The sequence below is a fragment of the Balaenoptera acutorostrata genome, chromosome 5 (genome assembly GCF_949987535.1).
Source record: "Balaenoptera acutorostrata chromosome 5, mBalAcu1.1, whole genome shotgun sequence".
Classification (NCBI taxonomy): domain Eukaryota; kingdom Metazoa; phylum Chordata; class Mammalia; order Artiodactyla; family Balaenopteridae; genus Balaenoptera; species Balaenoptera acutorostrata.
Window position 1 is genome coordinate 21,824,292 of NC_080068.1, and position 16,435 is coordinate 21,840,726.

Consider the following 16,435-nt stretch of genomic DNA (forward strand, 5'->3'; position numbering starts at 1 on the left):
GGAGCAGGAGTAGGAAATAAATTTTACATAGGATTTAAAAATCATTTTATAATTTATGGCTCTAGCTTAAAATTTCTGGGCAATGCAATATCAGAAACAAACAGTAAACCAACCAAAAAAACCCTCCAAACAAACAAAAAAAAACCAACTATGTATCTACATCTACATCTTTATACCTTTACTGATACATCCATATCTGTATGTCTGTATCTCTCAGTCCCCTTTTCCAGCAAGTGTCTACTTCTGGTATCCCTGTTCCTGGAAGTGGGAGCATCGTGGAAGCCCTTGAATGGCACAAGAAGGGCTACAGGAACAGGTAACCTAGCTCTAAAAACGCCCTGAGTGAAAAGATGAGGCGGGAACAGGACCAGAGAATGTTAGGAGAAACCAAAGAGGCCTAAAAAGGAGGCCCGAGCAAGCCCTTGAGCAGTTTCACTTCCGCGGGGCGCCCAGCGTCGCGAGCCCTCGCCCTGCGGCCCGCGCCCCGGGGCTGCGTTTCCGGGACCTCGGCCGCAGTGGGAAGCGGGCTGAGGACGGTCGGGGGCCCGGAGACCAGGTCGCGGAGAACCTCAGACCGGGAGAGGCCGGGCTCGGCGGGCACCTGTCCAGGCGCCCGGGCTTCAGCGGCCGCGATGCTGGCAGCAGCGCCGGGCCGGGCGGGCGGGAGTCGGGAATGGCCCGCAGGCGGCCCAGCGCCCCGAGGTGGGTGTGCGCGCGGCCGGGCGGCCGGAGGGAGGCCAGCCCGCCCCGGGGTCGCGCGGAGACTGTGCGCCTCGCGGCCGCGGGACCACGGCTGCCGCTCCGCCGCGCAGCCGGCTTCTGTCGCGGGCTCCTTGCGGGGGGAACCGGGACGCGACGCGGTGGGAGCGCTCCTTGAGTCTGGGCGGCGTGCCACCGCCGGTGCCGCATTTTCTGAGTAGCTGGAACTTTCCAGAGCACCCGGGACAGGCTCCTCTAGTTTCTAAAATCAGCTTGGAACGTGTTTTAGAGTTATGCATCAGCCTAAAAATTCTGTCAACATGGCAAAACTGCCCTTTGGTAGCATCGCCCGTTTACCTGCCGGGTCTCCCAAAATCCAATCCGGTAAATTTGGCCTGTGACCTGCTAATCAGACAGGTTACTTTCTGTAAAAACTCCTCGAAACACAGATTTTCTTAACTTGTTGAAAGGAAAAGCAGTCCGTTCGGTTGAATACATAAATGCATTTACGGGTCAAACGGAAGTTAAGGCACTTGTTTTCATTCCTTTTTGAAGTATGTCAAATGCATTTGTGAATTGTATAATGATTATAAAAAGTGTTCAGTTTTGAAAATTAAAAAGAAAAGGCTTCACTTGGATATTAAGATTACTGGAGATGTTCACACTGAGATACGCGATAAGAAAATCTGAGTGAAATTCTGTTAATTTGCTGAATGGAGTTTCTCATAGCTTATTAATTAGCATTTTGTTAAGTAATGAAATTATGGCTTTAGCTGTTTCTCTTGGCAAGTGTTTTTTTTTTTTCATATATAAATTTTAAAAGACTGCTTTTCAGTTAAAATGGGGGTATTTGTGGCAATGGAAATGACAAGAAAGGAATTACATCTTAATCCTTCAGTAAATAAACCAGCCATGTCTTTTGAACCTTGAGCAGGTTAGCTCTTTTCTAATTTCAATTGAACAATTTAGTTAAATAGAATCAGCTACAATTTGTTTCAAACTTCTAGATTGAGCACTTTAGCCAGAACATGACTATTATTTCACTTAATCCTCAAGTAATACTTTGAGGTATTTGCTATTGTGAATAATGCTGGAGTGATGTGAACCAACTTTTGTCTCATCCTGAGTATTCCTTTTCCTCCCATGCATTTCCCCCCATCTCCTTTGGTCCTTCCAATATGGTATTTACTACTTGCTTCATTTGCCTCCTCATTTGGCTCAGGTAATGACACTTTTCTTATACTGAGCTATCTTTTTGTTATTAACCCATGCCATTCCTAAGATGTGAATAGTATTCTAAAAGAACTAGTTCTGATTAATCCTTTTTTTTTTAAAACGGATACCTTTCCGTGTGACCTCTGTCTCTGCTTTGGGCAAGTGTCTCCACAGAATCTTAGACTTTGGCTTGATGTGACACATTAAGGATCAGTTAGTCCAACTGCCTCATTTTAGACATGAGAAAACTGAGACTCAGGGAGTGATTTGCCCACAGTCCCATAACCAGTAACTATTTGAAGATCCCGTTCATCATTTCACCAACAATCTTTACCTACCCACCCCCAAGACTTGTGTAGTAATATGAGTGTAAAATGGGCAAACACAGTTTAAAGTGGTAAATACAGTTTCATGCCTATGAAGATTATATTTCTAGCATTAGGTGTATTGTGTATTTGTAATGACAATATCTTGTGTTTACTGCCATCAGAGAAATCTATGAGTGTCCAACTTGTCCTTTAATGGAAGCAGAAAAGATACGATACCCAGAACTAAGACAGTGTGAAAATGATGCACAGTGGTGAAAATTCCATTTAGACTTTATTTTCTGGCTTATGTTTAACTAGATGCTGTCCACTAATGTCCAAAAGAGAAATTCCTTCTTTGTTTTATTCCAAAACTAATGATTGTTTAAATTTAAACTGCTACCTTCAATAAGGACTGTTTATTAAAGCACAGATTGCTCCCTACCCCATAGTTTTTGTATTTTTTATTAATATTATTTGATGCCTCTGATGAAGAGAGAGATCAGTTGTTAGGTTAAAAGCAGAAAGCATCTGTCCTGTCTCACATCTTAATATGTTAACTTTCTAAATGTTGAACATTGACATTCTGAAAACTGTGGTCTGATGGACTGAATCTTTGCTTGTGAGAAACACGGTTTGTCTAAGTCTTTCCTTTGTGTCCTAAAGTTCTTGAAGATTTGAAGCTTTTTACTCTGACTACAGTCTTCCAACATAGCCAACAACCTACATTTCTCCTACCAGGGAAATACCCTTATTTAACTCTAATGGCTGGTAAAACTTGCTTTCTTCAGACCAGCGAGAAAGGTTCTGATAAGCTTACTTATGCTGAGATTTTAAAGAGAGGTAGCTCTCTCAGGGCCTTTTTACTTTAATATGGGATAATTCTGTAATATTTACTTGCTTAGGATTTCAGGCGTACACAACAGCATACTGGGCGTCGTACTTGGGGTAGCAGAGGGACCTTTTTTTCCACATGTATCTGAACACGTGCTATAGGTGATCATGCCCTACTTATGATGGCCTCTGGGCTCAGACTGCTTCAAATCCAGTCCAGCTTCATTGCATATCTGCTTTGTGATCTTGGATAAATAAATAAATCTGTCATTATCCCAACTGGTCCATTAAAAAAGCAGAAGTGGGTACAAAGGCAACATTTATTTGAAAGAATGTTTTTGAGGATTAAAGGAGAAAATGCATGTGAAGTGCTTTTCAGGGTGTCATAGCAAAGAGTAATTGCTTGATACGTGTTAGTTATTGTTTTACTTCCTTGGTCATTGGTCAATAGTGTCATATTTACATGTAAAAGATAGAGTTCTTATTGAGAAACTGCCTCATGATGACTTGGGGAAAAACTTAAAAGAGTGAAGCCATCAAACTCCCACACCAGAAAAGTTTGGGAGTGTGACTTCCTGTAGTAAGATAGTGTCATAATCTTGGGGAAATAGTGTGGTTAATAGTTCTGAGAGGAGAATAAAAAGGAATCCACAATGAGAATAACTAAGGATACATGGATTAAAAGGGTTTAAACTAGGGCAGTTGCAGGAAAGAATAAAATGGGAATTTAAGAGGACAAAATGAGAGTGTGTTTTATTTCCCCATATCACAGAGTACCAATTGTGACCCAATTAAAAAAAAAATGTATGTGAAAAACATAAGCATCAAACATAAAATTGTGGGATACCTCATCAAATTATAAGAAGATGGAAGATCTGTTTTACCAAAGTATTTACTGTTGGGTTAAAAAAAATCCAATGTAAAAATATCATTCCTGCCAAATATAAATCACATGTTTTGAGAATTTAAATGGCTGTTACCCGATCATCTAAGTTACAGTTGCTATTTTATTACTTTCTTTATAAATTATAGAATATCTTATAGTAATTTTGGAGACAACTATGAAATAAGAATAGGAAGGACAAACATTCTGGAAGTTATTATTTAAAAATAAGTTATTATATGGCCTTGTAATTCTTTCCTGTTTTAAATATAAAGAATGGTATCTAAGTTTTACTGCAGACACTGAAATAGTCCAGGTGGTGAAAATAACAGATATTGTATGGAATTATACCCTCCTGTATTTATTTTTGACTCAGAGAAAAATAATGAGCCTTTTAGACCTTTACCACTGAACAGAAATATCTTTGTTGCTTCCAAGTGCTCCAAGTTGAGATAGTCCAGAAAGACCACTTCCCTTTGTAATCATGAGAAGTAATTCATCATTGCCTTGTGGTCTTTTATAAGATTTTCTTTGCTCCAGGTTATTAAAGTAAGTTTTGCTTTATCATATTAACTATGTACCATATTTTCCTTTCTTTTAAGCTCCTGTACCTCTTTTCCATATTAGTAATTCTCATTGCTTCATGTTTTATGTGTTCCATTTTATAAGGAAGACATACTGAAAAGTGTAAGAACAGTTCCTGACTTAGAATTTCATTTGCCTGATTTCGTTTGGTCATGATCTACGCTGAGGTGTAAACCTCATCCTTTGGTCAGGATCAATATCCTCATTCCCTTTTCGTTTGAATTTATCCGTAGGATCATGTCTAACTTTCAGAAGAAAACAGTGTCAGACCACTTGAAATTTTGGCCTTCTTTTAATAGCTACCATTTATTATGTTTCTACTTTGAATTCATTTTATATGGATATCCTATTACCTTGATAGGTGAGAGCATCAGAGGATTAGTGCCTACTTTGGACAAGAAGTTATATTGTTCCATATAATCATATGAAAACATTTAATAATTCATTGTGTTCTTTCATGTCCTAAAAAAAACTTTTCTAAACTTTTAATTTTTTTTTTAGGGGCTGGGGTGGAGGGTGAAACACCAACATCAAAGATACGGAGAAACAAATCATATCAAAGTGGTAGGATTCTATAAAGTCATGGAACTGGAATGATGCATTGTAGAGCGGGGGCCCCAACCCCCAGGCCGTGGGCCGCTAGTGGTCCGCAGCCTGTTAGGAACTGGGCCACACAGCAGGAGGTGAACGACAGGCGAGCAAGGGAAACTTCACCTGCCTCCCCATCACTCGCATTACCGCCTGGACCACCCTGCCCCCTGCCCAGCCAGTGGAAAAATTGCCTTCCACGAAACCGGTCCCTGGTGCCAAAAAGGTTGGGGACCGCTGTTGTAGAGTATTTCTTGTGACTGTATGAAGAATCCCTAAAATTTATACATTTTCTACATTGGCCAATCACATTTTATTTAGATTTAGTAGAGCCATGTAATTAAAAAATCTCAGGAGACAACTACAGGTTTAATACAGTTCGTGAACTATTGGGTCACAATTGGGAAAGTGAGTGAGGTAAAACTGAAGCAAAAATCTACTTTGATTTCAATTAAGGAGATAATTTCCTTAATTTCCTCATTACTTTTTTTTTTTTAAAGTTTTACTTGATTTTATTTATTTATTTATTTTATTTTTGGCTGTGTTGGGTCTTCGGTTCGTGCGAGGGCTTTCTCCAGTTGCGGCAAGCGGGGGCCACTCTTCATCGCGGTGCGGGGACCGCTCTTCATCGCGGTGCGCGGGCCTTTCTCTATCGCGGCCCCTCCCGTCGCGGGGCACAGGCTCCAGACGCGCAGGCTCAGCAATTGTGGCTCACGGGCCCAGCTGCTCCGTGGCATGTGGGATCTTCCCAGACCAGGGCTCGAACCCGTGTCCCCTGCATTAGCAGGCAGATTCTCAACCACTGCGCCACCAGGGAAGCCCTCCTCATTACTTTTCAGTAAGAGTTTAGAACTTTCACTACTCCAGGCACTTCTCTGTAGACCAGAGGACCAGAAACCCTTCCTTTATCATATCCTGTCCATCCATACCTACGTAAAATGGGTAGAACCATGGATAGTCCAGATTCCAGAAGCAGTTACTTTGACCAAGAATAGGCACTTGATTCAAAGGCAGACAGTCCCTGGACTGCTTAATGACCAGTGATGTGTGTTGTCTGGGCACACACATTTAAAGATCTGTTGGACTCAACAAAGCCCTTCTTTCAAACAAGAGATAATGAGACTGTTGTCAGTGGAAGGTCGATGTTTGATGATATACAGTAGAGGATGACAGCTAGTTGACTCATGTGCAAGGTGGATAATTAGAAAGAAGACGAGAAGAGATAATTAAGGAGGACTGAAAGACAGAGGGAGGAGTCTTAGTTTCTGATTTTCCATTTCCAGGCCAAGTTAAGACCCAGCTGCACTTGTTGTTCTGATATTGTCTGTTCATGAAATGCCTGTGGTGTCCTTGCAATGACCTTCTCTTTACATGGACTAATTTGAATGAGTTTCTCTTCTTTGGAGGAAAAAAAGAGTTTGGCTTAGAATACCTTTATTTCGCAAACACTGCCACTCCTGTTCACATAAGCTTCTCCTCTTTTAGAAAGTTGTTATTATTGTTAAAGTGATGTCTTCTATGCATCTTCCACTGAAAGTTAAACAATCTGAGAATTAGGTCTATTCCTTTTATGTGCTGAAAGTAGGGTGCCTTATGAGTAAGTCTTGTGGTCCTCTAGATAAGAATATTTGGAGTTTTCTAGCTTTATTGTTGATATTTGAAGAAACTGCATGCAGTTATTTTTGTCTCTAAACTGTCTTTCAGTCTCTATAGTTGGTGAGGAAATACTTCATTCCAAGGTTAATATTATAAGAGTTAAGCACTGTTAAGAAGTCTAGAGTTTTGCATTATGTACTATAGTTACAGAATTATGTTAATTATAAAATTTAGCAATAGACTTATTATATTTTGTTAATTCTGTGTTTTGATTTATCTGAAAAATTTACAGCATACTGTTTCTGACATTTTTAAAATGTATTTAAATTGAGGCACACAGAGAGGACGCTTATGACATTTATCTTTGTAAAAAAGGAAGAGAAGATACAAAAGCAGCATAATTTACTGGTTATTATTGCAATCTCCCAGCATATGATGAAAAATAGCATCACTGACAGGCAATTGTGAAAACTTTATACACACTATCAGTGGATTAATATCAATCTGAAGCAGTGTAATCAGCATTGTACTTCAGAGATTGGTCCTTGATTAAGATATTTTTTTAGTAATAGAGTAGAAAGTTTAGTATCCTCATTAAGTTACAGATGATATGTTAATAATGGGGTTAATGATCATCTTGGAAAACAAGATTAAATTCAGTGTGCCCTTACCAAACTGGGGAGATAGGCACAAATTAATGAAGTTCAGGTGCGATCAATTAAGTGTAGTGATGTAGATGAAGGAATTAGGCTCAGAATGATAAAAGATTTTCAAGTTTTGACAAGGGTACATTCACAGTCTTATAATGAGCAACGGGGAGAGTTGCAGAAGAAGAAGCTGGAAAAGTAAACGGAAACTAAATTACATAAATCTGTGAGAAAAGTCCCCTAAGTAAATATAATGAGTAGCTATTGAAGAGTTTTAAAACGGAAGCATGACATCACTAGATTTTGGTTTTTAGACGATCACATGAAAGGTTATTCTTCTTCTGAATCACCTTCTAAATCAATAAAGGTGAAAATAAAAAGAGAATTTATAACCTAAAAAAAAAAAAGATCATGTAAGCTGCTTTTGGTACAACGAATTGGAAGAGGTCAACAATGGAAAGGTTTTGAACAATTAGGAGTTTATCAACCAGTAAAATACAGGGAGAAGTGGACATGTTTATTAAGAACTATTACTTACATACTTTTTGTGGTATAGTAGGAGATATAGAGCCTGAGGGGGGAAGAGATGTGAAGAATCAATCTTAGGTTTGTGGCATGGAAAAGTTGGAGGGTCATAAAGCTGTCATTTACTCCAATGGAAAAGATTGAAAGAGCAGGAGGAAACGGTAAGGGCATGAGAACATCCAATTTCAATTTTGTGTATGTTATATTTGGGATATCTGGGAAATATTCAAGTAGCCATGTCAAGTAAACATTTGATATTATGATCTGGAGCTCAGAAAGGCAGTTCAGGCTGGAGATATAAAATTGGGGAAAATACAGTCTTTAAAACTGCATCGGTAAATAAGATAACCGAATAAAAGACTTTAGAGTAGAAAGAAAAGATGACCCAGGATAAAGAACCATGTAAAGCAAACATTTAAAGCATTGATAGAGCGAGAGGCGTTACCCAATATGATTGAGGAGAGGCTAAAAAGAAAAGGAGGAAAATAAGAGTAAAATGGCAAGAATTCAAGAATAAAATTTTTGGGGAAGGCAAGAGTGGTGAACTGACTCAAATTCTTTGAATAGGTCAGGTAAATTGAGGACTGAAATTTAGCCAATGGATCTGGCACCATGAAACTTAAGATGACCTTAGAGAGAGAAGTAGCTTTAGTAGAGGGGATGTGAGTTGAAGGGTGAAGGTAGATGAGGATGTGGACGCCATGTAGACAACTTTTTAAAGCACGGCTGCCAGAGTGTAGAAAGAAAGTAGCCACTGCAGGAGATGTGGGTCAAGGAAAGAATTTTATTTATGTATTTATTTTTTGTTTTAAGATCTGTGCTGCTATAATGATTTATTTGTACTCAAAAGCTGATAGCACTACACCAAAGGAGATTTTCTCCTGTGAAAACTTTCAAAGACAAGTTCCATAAATTCCATTAGGAACACATTTTAATGTACAGATTTTCTTATGTGTTTAAATATTCTGTTTCATTTTTTCCCTTACTTCTTTCCTTCTTTTTTCCCATGTTTCCAGCGTTCTTCTTCCTCCTCCTCTCCTCCGCTTCCTTCTCCTCCTTCATTCCTTTTCCCTCTCCCCACCTCCTTCTCTCCCTAAGCATCAATGTTAATGGAAAATAACTTATATTTCTTTTTACAGAAACTTTGTTTCAATGCTAGATTATTCCATAGCTGTATTTTTTATTGATCATCCCGTCCTTTTTATCCAAATTGGAATCAGTGCATCACTATTAACAATCATATCTTTGCATATGCTTCAACTCCCACCCACCTCTTTTTGTCATACCCACTTGATAAAACAGCAGCCCTACATAAGTCTATCCAATTGTATTCTTCTTGTCTGAATCCACGTAACTGAATGTTGCTAAATAAAAGCACATTCAAGCAGGTTGGTATAGTTATAAATTTGGACAGTTCTTGTTACATGTTAGTTGTGTCATAGAAGATTTTGATAATAAATGACAGTGAGCTCAAAATTGCATTCCCTGACAAGGGTGTAGAATGCAGATTTGTTCTGTGATGTCAGATCAGTGAAATCTTACATACTTTCTGTCTGCTGATGGGCAAAAAACACTGTACCATGCTGCCTAACACTGTATACACTAGATAATGTGGCTCTTGAGCACTTGAAATACAGCTGGTTCAAACTGAGACGTGCTGTAAATCTAAAAACACACACTAGTTTTCAAAGATTTAGTACAAAAAAGTAGAATATAAAATCTCTCAGTCATTTTTATATGGATTGCATGTTGAAAAATATATTGAATTTATTGGATTAAATTAAATATATTACTATAATTAATTTTACCTGTTTTTATTTTTGAAATGTAGCTGTTACAAAATTAAAATTACATATGTGGTTAGCATTTGTGACTTTTATTGTATTTTCTGTTGGACAGCAGTGCTCTAAGCTTTCAAAAAAAACCCCAGTGACATCCATTAAAGGTTTGATTTCTCCCTTATAAAATATTGTTATATAAATATTACCAGATAACTGTCATAAAAATGGTAACATAATTCACAGTTCCTCCAGCAGTTTAAAGAGACCCTCTTCCCATTCATGCCCACCCACAGAAGGTATTTTAATAGTGACATTTCATTATTATTTTAATGCTAGGTAAAATTTAACTAGCATTTTTCATATCATTTACTCATATTTCTATTATGTCTTCTGTCTTAATAATTTGTAAGAGCACATTGTAAGATCATACTGTAAGATCATATTATATACTTTATCTTATGGATCACAGATACTTTTCTTAATCTATCTGAGTCTTTCTAAATGATTTAGATTATGGGGTTTGTTGCCACTGAATATATTTTAATGCTCATTGGTTCAAATATGCGTATATTTTCTTTCCTAGTTCTGTTTCCTGTCTTGGCTGGAGGAGTCTTGTAAACCCCTAAATGACCAATGTCACTTTCTACATTTTATTTCTAAGATTTAAATTTTTAAAGTTGCGTGTAGTATGCTTGGGATTTATTTTTGTTTATAGCATGAGGCTGAAATCCAACTTAAGTTTTTCTTTTTTTTTTAAATAAGGGCAGCCAATTGAGAAATCAACATTTATTAAAGGAACCCTACTCTTCCAAATGAATTGAAATACCACCATTGCCATACAGCAAATTTTCATATATCTTGGAATTTGCATTCGGAGTGTTCTGTTCTACTAATGTATTTGTTTATTCCCAAGCCAATATCTGCTAAGGAAAGTTCTCCCAAGAAATCTCCTTTTCCTTTATTTTCTTGGCTATTAATAGATATTTATTCTTCTATTTTTCCACTTGCATTTAAAGATTATTTTGTCCACTTCTCCTTCCCATGAAACAATTGGGATGCTGTGTAACACGTAGTTTAGAAGCATTTAATAGAAAATAATCTAGGAGTTTTAAGCAGAAAGAACTTTAAGATAGGGAATTGAGTTTTTACATAATTGATGTAAGGAGTTTGGAAATAGGCTGGGACAATTTTCCTAAGTGTCCTGCTTGGGTGGGGGGCTGGAGCGGGGGGTAGGGGCGAATGGGGTGGTGACTGCTTTCTTATCACCATCAGGAAGCTAGGGAATCTGGAAGGCACTGAACCAGATGTTGGCACCTAAAACACACTGGCGTCAGGACCCTAAGAATTTCTGGTTTATAAGCCGTCTCCTGGTTGCTGGATCTGCACTAACAAAAACAGATGCCTTTCATTTCTTTGGAATTGCATTATATGTATATACTGATTTGGGGAGAAACAACTTTAAATTCTTTTAAATATTCTATTGGATTAATTTGGGAAGAAAATTCTGTGTGAAAAAGGTCCTAGGTTTCAGAAGTATATAGTAACTTGGGTTACTTAAATCAATTGACAAAGTTGGAAACTTTCCACTCACTCATGTTACAACCACATGAAGGTTGAACTTTCCTTATGTGCTTCTGTGAACAAATGTAACAAGACATTACTTTCTATATTTGAAATGTCTTTCCAGGTAATATTTTATCACAAAATTAGTTCCTTGAATCATTAATTGGAAAAATGTGACCTCTGCATTGAAATTATGAGAAGGAAAATATCTGAAATTTTATTAGTATTAAACTGTATAAGATATTAAAATTTAAAAAAGACACGCAATGCCTTTTTAAAAGGAATTTAAGATAGATCTTTGGATATGCCTATAGAATATTAGTTTACAATTTATCAAAAATTTTATTTGTATTATAGATGAAACTGATTTCCTAATCTCTCACCTGTTTCCTATACATTTTTCCAATTTAACATTGATAAATGTTATTTTACATGATAACTAAGGCTACAAGTTGTGTTCACCTTTGTGGGTTGATTATCTGTACTGATATCTATATCTTATCTATATCAACTCAGATATGGGATCTGTCACTTACTTGTGTGACTTTGAACAGATTACTTATCTAGGGTCCAATTCTTTTATGTCTGGAATGGGTAACACCCTATTTTTTAGGATCATGATGATTAAATATAATTCTGTGTGTAAAGTGCCTGGAGCATTCATAACAGGTGCTTAGCAAAAGGCAAATATTTTTACATTCAGCATAAGCTGGTATTCAGCTTTCACTTTTATTAGAAGAAATGTGTTTACATGGCTCATTCCCTGCACTTCTGGTGTCACATACATATGAATCTCAGGATTGAGAGCCTCATATAAATGTTCTTTCAGTTCTCCTGTTTAATTTTTCTCAACACTACATTAAACACTGTAATATCTCAAACACATGATTCTCTGGGTATTCACTACAAACTGAACTTGATGAAACCTGTGATCTGTTATGAAAACAAATGCTGTGTTTCTATATGTGAATTGTGTGTTGTCTTTAGGAAAAATAGTTAATGGGTAAAGAACATTTTTCTCATTTTGAGAATTTAATTCTGTTTAAGCATCATATTTTCAAAAATAAAAATGTAGTTAATGTTCACTGCTTTATTCTTGGAGGAGACTTGGTCCACAACTATATCATAGATTATACCTCCCCCTCCCCGGCCCCATGAAGAAAAAACAACACACAGAAAAACTGGATCATAGTGTAATTGACTCATAGTGTAATTGACTCAGATCATAGTGTAGTTGACTCTTAACTTTTGTGATAAAGGCATTTCTAATATCATCATATAGTTAAATAATAGTTGATATAGTTGTATAGGTAAAGCTTTAGTGATATATTTGAAATTGTTTAAATTATGTCTGAGCAGTGTATTCCTTATAGGGTATAAATCTATACAGTGTTTCACCTAGACCTCTAAGGGTGAGGAGAATAACAGAAAGGGGCCCCTAAGCAAATTTCTAGTTTTAAGTAACCTACAGTTTCTATATTTACGGAAAGAAAGGGACAGCTTTTCTATTTTTTTTATGAGAACCAGTCTTCCGAGAACTTAGCAATTAACACACATTTCATTTCTGCCTCTCCTTGGGAAAATATAGAAGATTCGTTAGAAAGTATGCTCATATGTAATATTTTATTACATGACCTCTGAGAATAATTTTCTGATCTGGTGCATATGAAAATCTAGGCTTAGGTTCCTCATTCTGAGTTTAAAGCCTACCTGAATCACCTAGTAGTTAGTCATATGACCTTAGGTAACTGTTACAGGACCTCTCTGTACCTCACCAAGAAATGAGGAAAGAACATTTAGTAATACTTGCAGCAGAGTAGGTGCTCTGTAATTGATGGCCGTCATGGCTGCTGCGAGGTGAGTAGGTGAGTGGCCATGTGAGACATTATGAAGGGTGACTCATACTTCTCTTACCTGATGGTCAATACCTCGAAAACCTGAGTTCATACTTCCAGGGCTTTATTCCTTTAATACTGTGTTGCCCATATTGCTCCATAGCATATATATTCCTTGGAAAAAAGTTTTCTATGGTGGAAAAAGTTTTGAATATACCTATTAGGACATTAAAATGGCCTGAGAAATTCTGCAATAAACAATGTCTCAATTTCCTTGAAGCTATTGTTTCACAAATATATTTAACCGTGAGATGCTTTGTCACCTCAACACTGGTAGAGAAGTCAGTCCTTCTGCACAAAGTTATCACCCCTGTTACATGGCAAAGAGTTCTTGAGAGGATGGCTCTTTCAACCAGAGATTGGTTGCACCCCTTTTAGCTGTTTTCCTCGGTCTCTCCATTCCACTGTGTAAATAAAGTTCTGACCCTTTGCTAATGACCACATTTTGAATGAGTGGGAGGGAGGGAGGCTTATAATAGAAATAAAAGCAGAAGGAGCTATACAGTAGGGAAATGACATTGGTAGACTGAGCAGGGCACACACAATTTGCCGATTTCTTTCATTCTCTTATTTTTAATTCTGACCATTCAGGTGGGACCTTTGATTACGGGATGTGCTAGAGAAAATGGGAGGAAAATCAGAAGCTGATTCTGTGTTAGGGAAAGGAAAGTGTATGAATGAAATGGAACTGGGAAAGTACACAGGGAATTCTAACATAATAATATTTTGGAATGTATTTATGAGGTTGATCTTTAAAGAACGTGTGCATCTTAACTGAGCAAATGATTTTACAGATATTTTCACATGTTATATCTGTAAACCTACCACTATCTCAGTAATCATGTAAGCTATGTAAATGCCTTCACATTGTTTAACTATTGGGATTTCATTCATCAGAACATTCTAAAGTTAAGAGCATCTCGACTACATTGGCATAAACAGATTACTTCATGTTAGAAATGTCTGTCAATGAAACACATGTTTGATGCAAACGTATGGGCTATTAAGAGTCACCCAAATAAATTTTTGCTGAAATATTTTTCAACCTAAAACAACAGAAACTGATATAAATGCAAATAATTTAGACAGAGAGTGAATTTTATGTCTTGGAGATTGACTAACTTAACAGCCCACATAGAAAACATTGTTAATATGACAATGACTTTTATTACTGAAATAGATTGGATGCTATCTAAAGGAAGGGGTAACCTCTGGCATCCATTCAGCAGAGAAAAACACATTAATAGATGCTTCCTGATTTGCTAGTACAAAGTGTGACATTAGAGTAGCCAATTAAGTTTATGAAAAAGGATAAATAAAGGTGAAGCCATTTCTGAATGCCCTGTTTCTGAATATCCTCGGAGTCCTATATCTACCCTTAGATAACCACCCTGGTTTCCAAATTCTTTCTCAATTGTTTGGTTTGCATATGAGCTGCCTTTGATCGTGAAAAAATGTCTTAAACATTCACAGAACTATTTTTTTATTTTTTATAAATTTTTCAATTAAAAAAAAATTTTTGGCTGCATTGGGTCTTCATTGCTGCATGCAGGCTTTCTCTAGTTGTGGTGAGCAGGGGCTACTCTTCGTTGTGGTGTGCGGGCTTCTCATTGCAGTGGCTTCTCTTGTTGGGGAGCACAGGCTCTAGGGCGCGCAGGCTTCAGTAGTTGTGGCACGTGGGCTCAGTAGTTGTGGCTCACGGGCTCTAGAACGCAGCCTCAGTAATTGTTGCGCATGGGCTTAGTTGCTTCGCGGCATGTGGGCTCTTCCTGGACCAGGGCTCGAACCTGTGTCCCCTGCATTGGCAGGCGGATTCTTAACCACTGTGCAACCAGGGAAGTCCTCACAGAATTTTTTACACAAAGATAATTTTAAGGCATTTCTCAATATTATATTAACTTTTAAAATCTGATAACGAATAGTTTAGTTATTTTTACTAAATTTCTATAACCGTTTAATATAACTAAGAATATTTACTTAAAATATATTCTGGGGCAAATACAAAGAGTATGATTATGGTCTAAAAGTAAATGAAATTTAATATCCTCCATGTATGTCTAGAAGATTAAATCATTGTGCTTCATTATTTTTTCTAAAATAATACATGCACATAATTGAAAATATGTAACAAAGACTGAAAAAGTAGAAAAAAGCAGTGTATGTACTTCTAGTTTTTATTTGTCTATGTTTACTTTTTTTTTTTTTTTTTTTAATGAGGATCTTGAATCAGATGCGTATGTTTGATTGATTGATTGATTGATTGATTTTGGCTGTGTTGGGTCTTCGTTTCTGTGCGAGGGCTTTCTCCAGTTGTGGCAAGCGGGGGCCACTCTTCATCGCGATGCGCGGGCCTCTCTCCTTGCGGAGCACAGGCTCCAGACGCGCAGGCTCAGCAGTTGTGGCTCACGGGCCCAGCCGCTCCGCGGCATGTGGGATCTTCCCAGGCCAGGGCTCGAACCCGTGTCCCCTGCATTAGCAGGCAGATTCTCAACCACTGCGCCACCAGGGAAGCCCTGTCTATGTTTACTTTTAATAGTTGTACTCATTTAGCATTGTAGCTTTAATATATTTACTATTTGTATATGCACTTTAAAATTACATTTGTATGGCTATTTGGTGACATGACATTTGTAAATATGTCAGCTGTGCTCTCTCCTCATATAAATCTGTTGCACAATGTTTTAAAACAAAAGAAAACAGAATAAAAAGAAGAAAATCCACAATGATTTATTGGATAGAAGAATAGATCATTGTCCATACAAGATTATTTTAATTAATTTAAAGAAAGACTGAGAAAGACAAATTTGGTATGATTTCACTTTTATAAAAAACAGAACAAATTAAGCAGCATAACAAAACCGAAACGGAGTCATAGATACAGAGAACAAACAGGTGGTTGCCATAGAGAAGGAGGGTGAGGGGATGAGTGATTGGTGAGAGAGATTAAGAGGTACAGACTTTCAGTTACAAAATAAATGAGTCATAGGGGTGAAATGTACAGCAAGGGGAATATAGTCAGTAATATTGTAATATGTTTGTATGGTGACAGATGGTAACTAGACTTATGGTGATCATTTTGTAATGTACAGAAGTATCAAATCACTATGTTGTGCACCTGGAACTAACATAGTGTTGTAGGTCAATTATATTTCAATTAAAAAAGATGTATACTCTCTTAGTCAGTTTTAAGTATACAATATGGTATTGTTCCTTATAGTCACCACGCTGTACATTGCTGAAGTTTTAACTCTCATTTAAATTATGATTATAAATGAGAATTATAATTTAACATTCATTTAAATCATGATTCTCTTTCCCA

The 16,435-nt window shown here is 37.3% G+C and overlaps 1 protein-coding gene across 6 annotated transcripts in view; it reads left to right on the plus strand.

Annotated features, from left to right (window-relative positions):
• Positions 1-222: 222 nt before the first annotated feature.
• Positions 223-16,435, plus strand: part of BANK1 (B cell scaffold protein with ankyrin repeats 1) — a 325,865-nt gene continuing 309,652 nt past the window's right edge. For 5 of the 6 annotated variants that reach the window (XR_009008463.1, XM_057547401.1, XM_057547404.1 and 2 more), the window contains exon 1: positions 516-702. Coding sequence is in view for 4 of the 6 variants with exons in the window: in XM_057547401.1 (XP_057403384.1) it covers positions 633-702 (70 nt within the window). In the remaining 2 variants the exon portion in view is untranslated. Of the gene's footprint in view, positions 317-515; positions 703-16,435 lie in introns of those variants that run through there. The other variant, XM_057547406.1, reaches the window with a different exon arrangement.